At 45.9% G+C, this 15,795-nt stretch overlaps 1 protein-coding gene across 1 annotated transcript; it reads left to right on the top strand.

The window, feature by feature from the left end:
* Positions 1 to 231: 231 nt before the first annotated feature.
* On the top strand, positions 232 to 14,857 carry Art4 (ADP-ribosyltransferase 4 (inactive) (Dombrock blood group)). The gene is made up of 3 exons (XM_040743443.1): positions 232 to 1,123; positions 3,240 to 3,948; positions 13,748 to 14,857. Exons 1-3 carry the CDS (start codon positions 932 to 934, stop codon positions 13,834 to 13,836), a joined length of 990 nt encoding a protein of 329 aa, XP_040599377.1. The 5' UTR covers positions 232 to 931; the 3' UTR covers positions 13,837 to 14,857.
* The last annotated feature ends 938 nt before the right edge of the window (positions 14,858 to 15,795 follow it).

The following is a 15,795-nucleotide window of genomic DNA, read 5'->3' as shown; positions in this document are numbered from 1 at the left end:
AATGGGCTTGGGATAACTTGCGTTTCCTCTTTTGTGCCTCTCTATGTATTCTGAGCTTCTGTTGAGAGGCAACTGCTGGGATCTACAGAGACTTCTGACAGACCAATCTTAAAAAAAAAAAAAAAAAAAAAAGCAAGCAAGACCAGGATTTACAAGAACAGGGTTTGGTTTCTCTTCACAGTTAGATAAGAGGCAGGAAACACAAATAGAACTCGTCTGTGAGATAGCAGATGCTGAAAGGTCGGGAATAGTGGAAGAGAATCCAGAGTTGAGCAGGAAGTTCCTAACAGTGGGAGTGCTGACTTAAATCCTGTGTGTGAGATTCACCACGGAATAACATGACGGAGGACCTGAAGTTCTCAGGAGAAAGAAATGTTCGCAGCGTTGAACCCAACAGTCACCGTCTCCACGTGGGGGTGTTTCAAACGCACTGTGGAAAACCAGCAAACAACTTTTAACATTCGAGCGTGCTGCTTGTGGAGGATCATCCAGGGCATGGCTATCTGCAGCACCAGATGAGCCTGACTCGGGCCCACCTTAAGATTGCATCTCCCCAGCTGCGCTGCACATGCCTCTGGTATTGCTCACAAGGCGAGCCTGGGGCTCCAGATAATGGGACTTGGCCCCAAGCTCTACCTTGCATGCTTGTTCCTGTCACTCTGGGAAAGCTAAGGCCGAACTGCAATGCAGAGCGTGACCCTGAACAGACCCTTGGCATGGCCCTGGATGCTGACTAGATAGGGAGAGGGGTTGGTTTTGCCTTTTTAAGATTTGAAGCTGACTCGGGTTGGAAATCTCCGTGTGCTGTGCACATCTGACTCTTTAAGAGGCTTCGACTTTAAAAGGAGCCAGAGGAAGCTGCTGATGTTCAACAGAAGTCACAGAGGCTGCGGCAGGAGCAGAACCTCAGACACAGCCCGAGTAGAAGGGGATGCCGCTTTCAGGGCAGCGGCGTGATTCTGACACACACCGCCACCGCTGCCCACTGACCAGCAGATCCAAGAGGACGCTTCTACCCAGTACTGAGGACCGGAGGATGAGTCTGTGGCTTCCAGGAGGACAGTTCACGCTGCTGCTGCTGCTGTTGCTGTCCGCCCTGCAGACACCCGCGGGGAGCACTGAGGTAGGGACAATCAAAAGGCTCCTCTCTGTGATCTGTGTAGCCCAAGCGCCAATAAGTCACTCACCTGGTGGTCACCTAAATGATAAAAAACTTAGGCACTGGTAACCCAAGAGCAAATGATGTTAGGGAAGAGTGAGGGAAACAATTGATATTAAAAATAAGTTTAAATTATCACCCATAAATCTGGCAGGATTTGTGAGTGTTAAAATACTGTTTCCAAAGGACAAATAATGGGAAATAAGAGACTTTATAGAGTTTATAACTTAAGATCTATACAGTGAAAGTAAGTTAATGGCAACAGAGGACACGGGAAATATTTGAGATCGGGTGACATGTTAAAAATGTGATAGAGTTCATTGTAATATTTGAAAGAATGTGAGGCTTGGCTTGGATTGGATTAATGGAAACTTAGTTTAAAATCTGATGTACTGGTTAGCATCACTCAATCAGTCTTAAAAAGGGGATCTAGATTACATGTGACTAGACAGCATGTCATCCTAAATCAGAGTTAAAATACCAAATCGTGTGCTTTTCTGGTTCCACTCCCAACAACACTGATCTTGGACGGAATCTTGCCTTTTGATGAGCACTGTTCATAAGAAAAGCATCATCGCTTTGCTAAGAAATAAGCATCTGTTTGAACATAGGTCATTCAAATAAGGTTCTCAATAATGAGCTGACGGAGCCGGATGAGCCTCTTTTCAAGTCTCTAGATTCAGTTCAGCACTCTCTCGACAATACTCAAGTGTTTCCCACAAAAAAGGAGTATGCTTTCCAGCCCCTCCCTGCAAGAGGAGGGACTCTTAGGCACTGTCCCCCTCGTCACTCTCCCAGCCTGCCTGCCTGCAAACACTGCTTTCTTGGGAAGATTTGGAGGAATAACTGTGCGCAGAGTTCAGCTCTGTTCTCCACACTGGGACTCGGTTAAGCTAATCTCTAAGACATGAGGGCTTCTCCCCCAAGACAAGATGCTATCTGAGAGGCCCGGGTCCTGACAGCAACTGTGGAGACGCATCTGACTATGTCTGGAATTTACTCTTAACCCAACTTGCTGCCAGACCCAAACCTGTGTGCACACACGTGGCCTTGTTGACTGAGGGAGAAGGGTGATGTTTCAGCTTCCACATCCGCTTTTGATTTTCCTTTTTATTGCCAGAATCTAAGTCGGCAAAAAGACTGTTTTTTACCAGAGTCTCTCTTGGAGAACCTAACACTGCTTATCACTCAAGGTTTTTCTTCAATAGTTAAAAGACCCAACGCAGGATGGCTGGAAGGGAAGCTCGGGGGTTCACGTGCTTGATGAACACGCATGAGGGCCTGAGTTCTGGTCCTGGAGCACACGATCCAGGTGTTGTGGAATGTGTACCTATAACCTCAGCGCTGCAGTGGGAAAGGCATGTGGGGACAGGAAGATCCCCAGAGCTCCAGAGATCACTGGCCAACCACTCAGCTAAACTGCTGAGCTTCTGGCTCAGTGGGAAACCATGTCTCAAAAAACAGAGTGGAAATAAATAGAGGAAGACTCATGACATTGACCTCTGGCCTCCACAGCATGCACAGCAAGATGATTATATATATGTTACATATATATAAATAATATATAAATGTTATATATATGATACATATCATGTAAATATTATATATATGTGTGGGTGTGGTTGTTTTGTTTGGATTGAGTTGGATGGGGTTGAGACAGGGTCCTAAGCTGGCCTTGAACTCACTCTGTAACCAGGCAAGCCTTATAGCAATTCTCCTACCTCAGACTCCTAAGGGCTAGGATTATAAACATGAACCACTACACCCAGCTCTTAACATTCTTTGTGACATCCATGGGGAAATATGAAGAGAAAATGAAGAATGTAGAAAGTATAATTAAATCATAAGTATAATTAAACTTTAAGGTTAGTGCTTTATTTTTTCAACAAATTCAAAATATAGAAACACTGTGATTTCTATGGTACAGAACACTTCCTTCCTGGGGAGATAAGCCTTTTATAAACAATGATAATCTCAGCCCAGGTAGGAATGGACACAGTTTGGCCATTCCATGTAAAACATAGTAGGATACAACAAATCTGCATTGAATAAAGCAAATCAAGATTTCTTTTTCTTATAGGCTGCTCTTAAGGTCGACCTTGACTTGACACCAGACTCCTTTGATGATCAATACCAAGGCTGTAGCAAACAGGTCATGGAGGAGCTAAGCCAAGGAGACTACTTCACAAAGGAAATAGACACTCATAGGTATTACTCCAGAGCATGGCAAAAAGCCCACTTAATCTGGCTGAGCCAAGAGGGGACTGTCCCGGAGAGCATGACCACTGCACATGCTGTGGCCATCTTGGTCTACACCTTGAATCGCAATGTGAGCTCTGACTTTGCTACAGCCATGGCCAGGGCTGGGGGTTCTCCTGGGCAGTACACACAGTCATTCCACTTCAAGTATCTGCACTACTACCTCACCTCAGCCATTCAGCTGCTGAGGAAAGAGAGGTCCACAGAGAACAGCAGCCTGTGCTATGAGGTCCACCACGGGATGAAGAACGTGAAATTTGAAGTCAACGTTGGTGCCACCATCCGATTCGGCCAGTTCCTTTCCGCCTCCCTGCTGAGGGAGGAGACACAGGTGTCTGGAAACCAAACACTGTTTACTATTGTGACGTGCCTGGGTGCCTCCGTGCAAGACTTCTCTCTCAGGAAGGAAGTCTTGATACCCCCCTATGAGTTATTTGAAGTTGTAAGTAAGAGCCGCAGCCCCAAAGGAGATCTGATAAGCTTGCGGTCTGCTGGGAACCTGAGCACCTATAATTGCCAGCTGCTAAAAGGTAAGCCTGCTCTGCATTGCGTCTGCAGCTACCAACTTTGCTTACAGACAGTTTTCCTGATTCCCTTGGAGTAGGGGGATGGGAAGGGGGAAACTGGCCTCCAGTGATAATGGAACTGACAGGTTAAGTTTACTTTCTGCTTCACTTCCCATCCTCTACCACCTCTAAAAAAAAAGTCTCTGCATTGGTACTACATTCTGTCCTTATCCACTGGGGATTTGCTCCAGCCACCACAGAGGATGGTTACAAACCTCAGGTACTACCAAATATATACAGCATTTCTTTACTATACATGCATACCTATGATGGAATTGAATTTATTATAAGGCAAAGGTTATTTAAGTATTTACTCTCCCTACCCCCAAAATATCTTCCTGTGGTTTACTCACTCTTCTTGCTGCAATGTGGCATGAATAAACCACACGTGATGAGATGGTTACTAAGGAGTCACATAGGTGGGTAGCATATACAGTATGGAAACCCTAGACGAAGATATGACTCTCATCCCAATCCTCATGAAACAACACTACACAAGATTTCATTCTGCTACTCAGGGTGATACCTAATCTAAAATCTATGAATTGTGATGTTTCTGGAATTCTCCCAGCATAATTTTCGGACCACAGTTGACTAGAAATTGATAAAACCTTGAGAAAGTAAAATTGATGGTAAAGAAGGATTTACTGTGTTACATGGAAAATACAGACATTTAAGAAGCCTTGATTGGAGGAGATAACGCTGTGGAATAGTACTATATGTAGAGATTGTTACATTTGTTTATGTTGCATTTGTTTAACTAGGCAAAGATGTGTTATAGTTGTTTATGCTGCATTTGTTTAAGTAGGCAAAGATGCATTGCATTTGTTTCACCTTGCCTGCCTAAGGCACCTGATTGGTCTAATAAAAAGCTGAATGGCCAATAGCTAGGCAGGAGAGAGATAGGCAGGGCTGGCAAGCAGAAATGATACACAAGAGAAGGCTCTAGAGAGAAGAAAAAAAGAGGAGAAAACAAGGGGAAAAGAGACAGAGATGCCCAGGACTAGCCAGCCAGCTACCAGCCAGCCAAAACATGGGGGAGAAGTGAAAAGTAGTACATAGAAAAAATGAAAGAAAGAGAGAAAGAAAGGAAGGAAGGAAGGAAGGAAGGAAAAAAGAAAGAAAGAAAGGAAGGAAGGGAGAAAGAAAGAAAGGAAGGAAGGAAGTTAAAAGGCCCCAAGGCAAAACACAGATGAAGAAAAACCGATTAATATGTTATAAGAGCTAGCAAGAAAAGAGCATAAGATAAGGCTAATCATTCATAACTAATAATAAGTCTCTGAGTCATGATTTGGGAGCTGGCTGGTGGCCCAAGAGAAAGCCTGATACATTTGGAGCCCCATGTTGGGCCACCAACCAGCTCCCAAATCATGACACAGAGACTTATTATTAGTTATGAATGCTCACCCTTGTCTTATGATTGTTCCACCAGCTCTTATAACTTAATTTAAGCGGTTTCTCTTCTTCTACGTTTTTCCTTGGGGCTTATTTACCTGCTTTCATTCTGTATGTCCTACTCGCACTGTTTCCCCCATTCCTGGCGGGCTGGCCCTAGGCACTTCCCTCTCTTTCTCCCTCATCCTCTCTCCTCTGCTTCTCTCCCAAGCCTGGATTCCTCCTCCTCCTCCTCCTCTCTCCTCTCCTCCTCTCCCAAGCCTGGATTCCTCCTCATCCTCATCCTCTCTCCTCTCCTCCTCTCCCAAGCCTGGATTCCTCCTCCTCCTCATCCTCTCTCCTCTCCTCCTCTCCCAAGCCTGGATTCCTCCTCCTCCTCATTCTCTTTCCTCTTCTTCTCTCCCAAGCCTGGATTCCTCCTCCTACTCATTCTCTCTGCCCACCAGCCCTGCCTAGCCCTCTACTGCCTAGCTATTGGCTGTTCAGCTACCCCCTCCCAATTCAGCTTTTTATTGGTTCAATCAGGTACCTTAGGCAGGCAAAGTAAAACAAATACAACGCATCTTTACATAATTAAACAAACACAGCATAAACAACTGTAACGCGTCTTTGCCTAATTAAACAAATACAACACAGCGTTATATAGTTAAAGCAATATTCTGTAACATAAACAAATGTAAAACATCTTTACATAGTTAAAGTAACAATACACAACAGGAGATAGATAGTACATGATATATTTTTTTCAACTTCTCCATCAAACATTTTTCTTCAGGAGGGAGGTCAAGGTCATTATATGAATAAGAAGTTCTCAAATTAACACAAAGAGTAAAATTTTTACTTTCTAGTTTTCTATTTGTTAACCCTATTCCGTTATGACTGGACACCCTGGCAACACAGAATGAATCTAACAAAAATCATTATCCCCGGGGGAGGGGGTGGATTTTAGTCTAATGAACAATGAAAGCAGAAACTAATGTACAAATCTGAAAGTACCAAGTGATACAGCAGATGTTTGAGCTGTGAGTTATGGCTGGTCCATGAAGGGAGATGCTCTGCTTCGGGGGAAAGTGAGGTGGGCTTCCCAACAGAAGACTATATGGGACTTGAAATGGGCATGGAGATTTTTAGTGAAAGAAAGAAAACATTCAGTGAAATCACGGGGAACCGCTGGAGCCCAGTGTGGCTGGGGAGCCGTGTGTGGAAAGGAGAGAGGCCTAGAGAAGAATTAGGGGGCTTACCCAGGCAGTAGGTTTTGGTGGACCTGATTGGCCTTGTATGGAGGACAACAGCCAGGCATGATAGCACACACAACTCTAATCCAGCACTTGGGAGGCAGAGACTGGTGGATCTCTATGAGTTCAAGGCCACCCTGGGCTATTAGTGAGGCCCTATCACAAAAACAACAGACACGCCGGGCGGTGGTGGCACACGCCTTTAATCCCAGCACTCGGGAGGCAGAGGCAGGCGGATCTCTGTGAGTTCGAGGCTGGGCTGGACCGATAGCCTCCAAAACAATACAGAGAAACCCTGTCTCAAAAAACAAACAAAAAAAACAAAACAACAACAACAACAAAAAAAAACAACAGATACAAACAGAAAGAACAACAAAAAGAGGTAGGAGGTTCGGGGCTGGGGTTGTGTCTCAACTGGGAGGGCGTTGACCAACACAAAGGCCTTTGGCTTGAAACCCAGTGTGGCATAAAACCAGGTGTGGTGTTACAGGCAGGAAGATCAGAAGTCCAGAGTCCCCCTCTCATTGCACAGCAAGTTCAGGGCAAGCCTAGGATGTGTGAGACCTTCTCCTTAAAACGGGTTGGAAAGATGACTCAGGGCTTAAGAGTATTGACTGTTCTTGCAGAAGACTCAGACTCAGTTCCCAGGACCCAGCCACATGGTGACTCACACTCCAGATCCAGGTCTCATGTCTTTTCTGGCTCTTGTGGGCATCAGGCATGCAATGTGACATACAGACATACACACTCAGGCAAAACACTCATACACATAACATAAAGTAAGCAAACCTTTAAAAATGCAGAGTCATAGTCAGGTTTCTATTGCTGTGATAAGCACCATGACCAAAAGCAACTTGGAGAAGAAAGGATTTATAATATCTTACAGCTTGGAGTCAGCCCATCATCCTGGGAGGTCAGGGCAGGAACCTGCAGGAGGGAGCTGATGCTGAAGCCATGGAGGGTGCTGCTTACTGGCTTGTTCTCCACAGCTTGCTCAGCCTGCTTCCTTATAGAATTCAGGACCACCAGCCCAGGGAAGGCCCCACCTACAATGGGCTGGGCCCTGGTCCATCAATCACACACACACACACACACACACACACACACACACACACACACACACACACACACAGCTCCTCTGTAATGAAGCCACTTAAACACAACTTAACTCAGCCTTGAGTTAAGACTTAACTGTGATAGCCATATATATTATCAGACATTGGATATCTGGTTTGTCTTCACTGAATACTTGAAGCCATAACATACTTATGAAAACCAATGACCCTGTGTTTCCCTTTGTGGACAGGGCCTGGAGAACCAGGTATTCAAGAGCAAGGCCGGGAATTGGGCAGCTTGACCCCAGATCCCCTTGTGTGACTCCTTAATCATCTGTACCGCTCACTAGCTACATGACCTAGTAGCTTAAGCTCCTCCTCAAGTGTCTCTTCTACAGGATGAGCACCAGGCTAGAGCGAGTGTACAGCATGCTCGAGGCCCTGAATCCAAAGAGAGCTATAGCATAACCCCTTAAGGCTTTTATGAAGATTAAGTAAAATAAGATGCTAAATTTCTTAAACTTCAGTCCCGTGCCAGAGAGGTCAGCCTCCTGTGGTTGAGTGCACGGATAATGAAACTTCCCTCATCTCCTAGTCACTGTATAAGTCACAAGGCTAGAAATAGCTCTGGCACCCGATGAGCTGAAGCTTATGACTGGAGATGCAACCCCTTGTCAGGAGAAAGGAGCTGTAGTCAGCATGAATGCCCACAGTGCCTCACTGGCAGTATGCAACCGTTTCTTTTGTAATGTAAACAAAGGATGTTTGTTTTTCCAGGAAGGTGTCAATTACAAGTTTGTGTGGCCTCCCGAAAGGACTGGTGGCCTTTTGAGTGGGCGGGCCACTACTTTCTAGGTGACATTTTTTTTTCAGAAACTGAAAAGGGAAGAGACATGTCAGCCAACAGCTTTGCACCAGCATTTGGTGTCCTCCTAGCTGCCCCAACTGTGGAAGTGTCTGGAAGGGTAAAAGGAGAGACATGGGGGGTGGGGGGGGAGGGACTCTTTCTTCCTTTGAGCATGGACTCTGAAGGAAAGGAAAGAGGAGACTGGCCCACCTGCTGGCACTGTGAGACCCCCCCTCCCCCAGCCTCATCTGCCACAGTCTAGCTGCTCAGGCTCTCTTTAGCTGAGGACAGAGTGGCCGAGGACAGTACGATCTTGAATTGGACACAGTTAGCACCTGCTTATCTTGACTGGTGGGGATGCTCTCAGCCGACTGTGTCGGTGTTTTCTGTGTCCATTGATAATGTTCTAGTTATCCTACTTCCTGGAACTGTATCTCAGTGATCCACACGTGAACCCTGGGAGGAGACGGGTGCTACCAATTGTTTTCTTTTCTTTTTAGACGAGGTCTCAGGCTGTCCCAGAACTTTCTATCTATTCAAGTTCCTGGTTTTCCTGCCTCTGCCTCCCATGTGCTAGGGTTGCTGCCATGCGCCACCACATCTAACCTTAATGCCACAGATTTTTATCATGGCAGTTCCTTTCCTAAGTAGGGCCAGTGCACCCTCCCCAGACCTGAATTCTGTAGATAACTGCTACAGAGCTTCTCCCACTGAGGTCTGTCTAGGGAACTCAGGGATGTTCTGGAACACTGATACCTAATTCTTTAGGAAACACAAATCCTCTCCCAAGACTGCTTCTCCTTCTTTCATTATCTTTCCATAGCAAAAGCCATACTCGAGTACTTGTCCCCAAAGTCCCTGTGCAAGGTGACCATGCTTTCCCTCCTCTTCCCTGTAACTCAAGAGACAGATTCTTCTTTTCTTCCAACACAGGCTTTCTCTGTAGCCTTGGAGCCCATCCTGGAACTCACTCTGTAGACCAGGCTGGCCTGGAACTCACAGAGATCCCCCTGCCTCTGCCTCTGCCTCCCCAGTGCTAGGATTAAAGGTGAGAACCACCACTGCCCGACAAGAGAGGAATTCTTTAAAAGACGACACACAGCCAGACTTGGTGGCACATGCCTCTAATCGAAGTGTTTGGGAAGAAGAAACGGGATTGGGAGTTTAAAGTCTGTCTTAGCTTATGTAGGCAGTTTGAGACTAGCCTGTGCTACATGAGACCTTGCCTCAAGAAAGAACAAACAAAAAAACAAAAACAAAACAAAACAAAACAAAAAAACCAGACTGTTAAAATTAACCAGTTAGGATACTGTCTTTGTCTCAATGAAAAAGAGTATATTAAGAAAACAAAAAACAAAAAACTTGCCCAGTCCTTTGGTTTATGTCAAAATAAACCTGCAGTCTTGTGAACTTGTACCCACCCTGAGGTCAAGTACCAAGGACCTGAAACATTCAAAGATAAGGCAAGGGTTCAAACTGGTAACAAAACAGACTCAAGGGAGAAAATACATTCCAAACTACCCTGTCTCCCTTGTAATTACTTTGTTGCCCCTCACATGATCTATACCGTTTACCATAGTAACATGTTTTCATGTTTATTAAAAGATTCAAACTACACCAACAGAATATTAATTTGTTTTTCTCCCTTAAGTAATTCCTTTCAGCAAAACAATGTACGCCAACACATACAAGCACACACAATCTGCTCTTTATCACTGGATTTACAAAGAAGGATTTATGTCAAAATATTTCAAGTCATCAAAATTCCAGGCATGCTTCTAGAAAAACACAGCCAGCTGTTTGTAACAGCTTGGTTTACCTGTGACCTTTGCCAGTGAAAGCAATAGTGTTGTGGTCCTGGGGGAGTGGCTTTGTCTCTGAGCCTGCTGCTGTGCATGCAGTGGGGAAGCTATTATTTAAACGTGCCCTGTAAGAGTCTGATGAGAGGAAAATGAGTGAGGGAAGGCTCTTAGCAGGCCCTCTGAGGCTGGAAGGATTCAAACATCCAGCTCCATTACGGTTCTTCCCTGTTTTGTTTTACTCTGGACTTCAGTTCTCTGGAAATATCTTCCTCCTGCCTGTGGTGTACCACCGACCTGGAAGTAGAGTGACTGTCTCAGGGAATGGGTATGATAAAAATAACAATAATAATAATTTAGAGCTGCTGATAATGTCTTGGGTCTGTAATCTTGGCACTAGAGGAGGCTGAGGCAGGAGAATTGTAGGCAGAGTTTCTCTGTGCCCCCCTCAGCTGCTCCCAAATAACCACAGTGAGACTTATTAATTAGAAGAACTCGGTTGGCATCTCCAGCTTATCACTAACTAGCTCTTACAATTTAAACTAACCCATTTGCAGGAATCTACACTCTGACATGTGGCATCACCTCTCATCTTGCACCCCCTGTTTCCTCTCTGTGTCTGGCTGGCAACTCCTCTGACTCCGCCCTTCTCCTTCCCAGCATCCTCAGCCTGGTCCTCCCACATAATCTTATCCTGTCCAGATACTGGCCGGTTACATTCTTTATTGAACCAACCAGTGATACATCCAAACACTGTCAAGGATTATTCCACAGAGGATTGCTACATATAAATTCAAGGCCAGTCTGGACTACATAGTGAGCTCTAGGCTGAGACCAGGTCTGCAAGAACTGAATCTGACCTGTGGGGTAAAAAGTGTGTAGACTTTGGAGTCAGAGTGTGTCAGCAGCTGTGAGACCTCGTAATGACGCCTGAACCTCTGAGTATATAGAGAGAGCCTTTTCCTTGCCAGCTGCTTTGATTTTTCCCCCGCCAGTCGCCTGGGCTCTGCCGCGTTGTAGTGCCCAAATAACACACAAGACACTGTATTAATTATGAAGCTGTTGGCCTTGCTTGTTTCTTACTGGGTAGCTCTGACTTAAGTATTTACCCCATAATTGTTAATCTAAGTATTTCTCTTACCGGAGAAAAGTTTCCGGGCTTCTTACCCCTATGGCGGTTACATCTTGACTTCCTGTGTTTCTCCTACCCAGAATCCTCCTGGACTCCTAGTCCCACCTATCTTGCTTCCCTATTGGCCAACAGTGCTTTATTGACATATACACAGGACTTCCCCATCATCTGAGCTTGCAGAGTCCTCCCTGCAGGTAGAGCGGGGGAAGGGCCTGTCCAAGGGCTGGTCCAGCCGGTCTCTTCCGGGGGTGGGGGCACTGAGTGGGGAGTCTGTCGCAGAGATCTCGATTTATTCCAACAGGCAGGAACTTATATAGGGCTGAAGTAGGGGATGGGAATCATAGGATAGGGTAAGGTAACCTGAGAAGTGAGGGCCAATAGTATTCCACCATACAGGCAGGTAGCTAGGCAGGGGGCAACCTTACATCAGGTCTGCCTGAGTCACCCTCTAATGGGGGTTACAGGTGAGAGACAGGTCGACGAACTCTAGCCAGGCTCAGGAGCTTACACTGGACCTCGCATCTGAGCCTTTCTTAGGTCCAACATAAGCCGGTTACTCTGCTTATGAAATGGAACAGTGCTTGCTTGTGGAAATGACAAGGCAGGACTTAGGTGTCCACTATCCACATAAACAGAAGCAAAAAACTGGGAAACCCTTTGCACATGGAAAGGGGATGATGAGTTAATGGTATAAACACGAACTTTAGTGAGACTGACAGTAAGGACAGAGGCAGACACTGAAAGACGAGGTCTACTACATTTTAAGTGCCCACTTTTTGCTAGGGAATATTCTAAGGATTAACAGGAAGGAAACATTAATTTAACCTGAGAGGTTGGCATTAAAAAATAATAATAACTGGGGTCTGGAGAGATGGCTCAGCAGTTGTCTTAGTTACAGCTCTATTGCTGTGAAGACCATGACCACAGTAACTCTTATAAAGAAAACATTTCATTGAGGTGGTGGCTTACAGTTCAGAGGTTCAATCCATTATCATCACGGTGGGGAGCACGGCAGCGAGCAGGCAGACACGGCGCTAGGGGAGCTGAGAGTGCTTCATCTTGCAGCCAACAGGAAGTCAACTACAACTGAGCATAGAAAACCTTAAAGCCCCCCCCCACAGTGACACACTTCCTCCAACAAGGCCACGCCTCCTAATAGTACCACCCCCTATGAGATTATGGAGCCCAATTACATTCAAACCACCTTGGGAGTTAAGAACATGTACTCGTCTGACAAAGGACCTGAGTTTGCTTTCCAGAACCCACATCAGCCAACTCACAACTACCTGTAACTGAACAGAACTGAGCAGGATCAGAGACTGGGGGATGCTGTAGGGAGAGCTGCAATATTAAGATGGGTAATTAAGAGATGCTCATCAGAAAGGGGCATGCAGGAATGGGGTGGGGAGGGAGGAGAGTTAGTCTCTTAAGTGTCTGAGGAAAAAGCCTCTCAAAGAGGAAGCAGACTAAATGAGGCTGCTTCTGCTGCCCTCACTACCTGAGTGGTATTCACATTCTCTGCTACAATGTTACCAATTACAAAAGTAAGACAAGGAAAATAAATACCTCTCAAGTTTGTTGTGAGGGTTAAACAGAGAGGCTGGCAGACATCTGTAAACGTAGCACTGAAGGGAACAGAAAGTAGAGAAGGTGGACCCCAGAGCTTCATGGCCAACGATTCTAGCCAATCAGTGAGCTCCAGGGTCAGTGAGCATCTCTGTCTCAAAAAACAAAGCGGAAGAGTGATGGAGGAAGAAGCCCAGGTTCGACCTCTGACCTCCACACATATGTGCATGCTTCCACACAGACACACACGCATACACACACATGTATTTCAAATGAAACAAACATTGCACATTAGTCAGAAGCAGGTGGATCTCTGTGACTTAGAGGCTGCTTATCTACATAGCAAGTTCCAGACCAGCTAGAACTACACAGAGAGATCCCATCTCAGGTAGGTAGGTGTGTGTGTGTGTGTGTGTGTGTGTGTGTGTGTGTGTGTGTGTGTGTCTGTGTGTGTGTGTGTATGTGTGTGTGAGTGTGTGGAGATATCTATTTATTTATTTATTTATTTATTTATTTATTTATTTATTTATAGGTAGCACCTCACCACATAGCCCTGGCTGGCCTGGAACTTGCTGTGTGGTAGATAATCTGGCCTTGAACTCAGAGATCCACCTGCCTCTGGCACCAAGTGCTAGAATTAAAACCGTGTGCCACCACACCCTTCTTTAAAAATAAATGTTTAAAAATCTCTCCAGTCTAACTCATCTCTAAATTGTGTCTTTTTTTTTTCACAGCTTCCAGCAAGAAATGCAGCCCTGATCTAATGGTTACTCTTTGCCTCCTTTTGGTCAGTGTTGTTATCTCTTCCAAAACCAGAGAGTAAAGGAATTCACTGGCTCCTTTTTAAAGAAACTTGATTATCAGAACTATCAAGTTATCAGAATCTGAGGTCCACACTTCCCACCACAGCACAGAAGACACGGGAGACCGAAGTTGATGGAAGAAAAGAAGTTTATTCAAAAGTAGCCCTAGCTAAGGCAGAAGACGACTGTCTCAAATCCCTACTAAAAGGGATCTATATTGGTTACTTCCTTGTTGCTGTGACCAAAACCAAACAAAGGCAGAAGCTCCAAGTTGGGAAGGAAAGCTTTACTTATAAACGTACAGATCATCATGACCCAAAAGGCTTGGCACCAGGAGCACCAGGCACTACAGATGGTTAAGTCGGGCAGGGTACCAAGCCTCAAGCCCCGCCCCCGCCCCGCCCCGCCCCGCCCCGGACCCATGACTCACTTCCTCCAGCAAGGCTCCACCTCCTGAAGATTCTAGATCCATGGTCAGGGGACAAAAGAGCTCAAACACATAAGGAGCATTAACATTCAACCCACAAGAAGGTGTTAACGTTCAAGGCGCTCTAAGAAGAGAAGGGGGTCCTCCTCACAAAGGACCACTCTCCTGCTGCAGTTGCCTAAGGAGAACTAGAAAAGGCCTTTATCACACTATTGCTCAAGCGCGTGCTGTCCTCTTTGCCAGGCGCATTCTGACCCAATCAGGACACCACCTGTCTGTGAGATGGCCAGAGATCCATGTGAGAGAGACGACCATCCAGTTATAGCCGATAAGACACAACCAGGGTACGATTTCAAGATTAGTTTAGGAGCACAGCAGGCAGGAGTCGCTTTTTTGGGTGATTAGCAGAAGCGGAATACATGTGCACTCGGAGTTGCCACAAAGAGAAGAATCTGCCTCCCTGGGGCACTAATTCAAGGGAGGCAGAGCTAAGAAATAGGAAGAATTAGGACAGGTGAGAGCGTGAGGTGAGTCTCTGGAGTCAAACTATGTCTGAGGCATACATTAAGCTTCTTCATTACAGGAATCAATAAACGCTGTCTTTGCTAACATAATCTGGGCTATGTTTTCCATCCCAAGCAGCTGGAGAGGGTCGTGAATACAGACTTATTTCACATTTTAACTTAGTAACAAATCAAAGAAGACTGAGTAGGAAAACAAACGATTCTTCTTCAGAGATTTTTGACAGCATTCAAGATCAAATCAGTGTACTCTCAAAAGGGGGACGTGTGGAAAGCTGAGAGAGAAGAATGGAATACAGCGGTGTTACATTTCTTAGGCAGCATAGGAAGAGGGAAGATGGGAAATTTAGTACAGCCTGACCTCAATACACCGGACTGTTTGTTCCAAAACAGGGAACGACTAAACGCTCTCCGGAGGGAATGGGGCTTTTGTGTCGGGAAGGGCAGGCGGTGACTCTTTATAGTGGAGGACAGTGCTGCTTGCACCCTTAGGGGCCAGGGCAGTACGCAGCCCCTCTTAGTGAAAGACCTCGGCATCAAAGCACCGGGCACTGAACCGAACCCTCTGCCCAAGAACCGGGGCCAGACCACTGGATGCAAATGCAAGAAGTGATTTATTGAGTACACAGGCGCCTGCAGATGCTACTGCAACTCAGGTGCAGAGCATAGTGGGCTTGCAGGGAACACAATATTTATAGAGTTTTAATGGTTACATAAGTATCAGCATAGCAATAGGCATTTTATTGGCTCATCTTGGGGGCAGGGGTAGTTCCCACGGACTAAGTTTCCTGGTATTACCTCACGAAAGACCCCGGCACGCTTCAGCAATTATTATCCGGGTCCCATGACTGCTCTGGTGACCACAGATCCTGTTTGACATCCTGCCAGCTGGGCGAGGCACCTGGTCTGGGTTTTTTCATTAGACAACGGCCTGGTCTTGTTTTTGTTTTCCTAGGGGGCCCTGGGTAGGGGTCTTTCATTAGGATGCCGCCACCGGGCACCAGAGCAGTTCCAGGTGCAGGATGATTGCG

This window comes from Mesocricetus auratus, unplaced genomic scaffold, assembly GCF_017639785.1.
Source record: "Mesocricetus auratus isolate SY011 unplaced genomic scaffold, BCM_Maur_2.0 Super-Scaffold_100001, whole genome shotgun sequence".
Lineage (NCBI taxonomy): Eukaryota > Metazoa > Chordata > Mammalia > Rodentia > Cricetidae > Mesocricetus > Mesocricetus auratus.
This window is presented reverse-complemented; position numbering and strand designations above follow the sequence as displayed.

Coding starts and splice junctions, on each gene's coding strand:
- Art4 (XM_040743443.1), top strand. CDS start 932: ATGCCGCTTTCAGGGCAGCGGCGTGATTCTGACACACACCGCCACCGC. Junction 1,124..3,239: donor CACCCGCGGGGAGCACTGAG/GTAGGGACAATC, acceptor TTTTTCTTATAG/GCTGCTCTTAAGGTCGACCT. Junction 3,949..13,747: donor TAATTGCCAGCTGCTAAAAG/GTAAGCCTGCTC, acceptor TTTTTTTCACAG/CTTCCAGCAAGAAATGCAGC.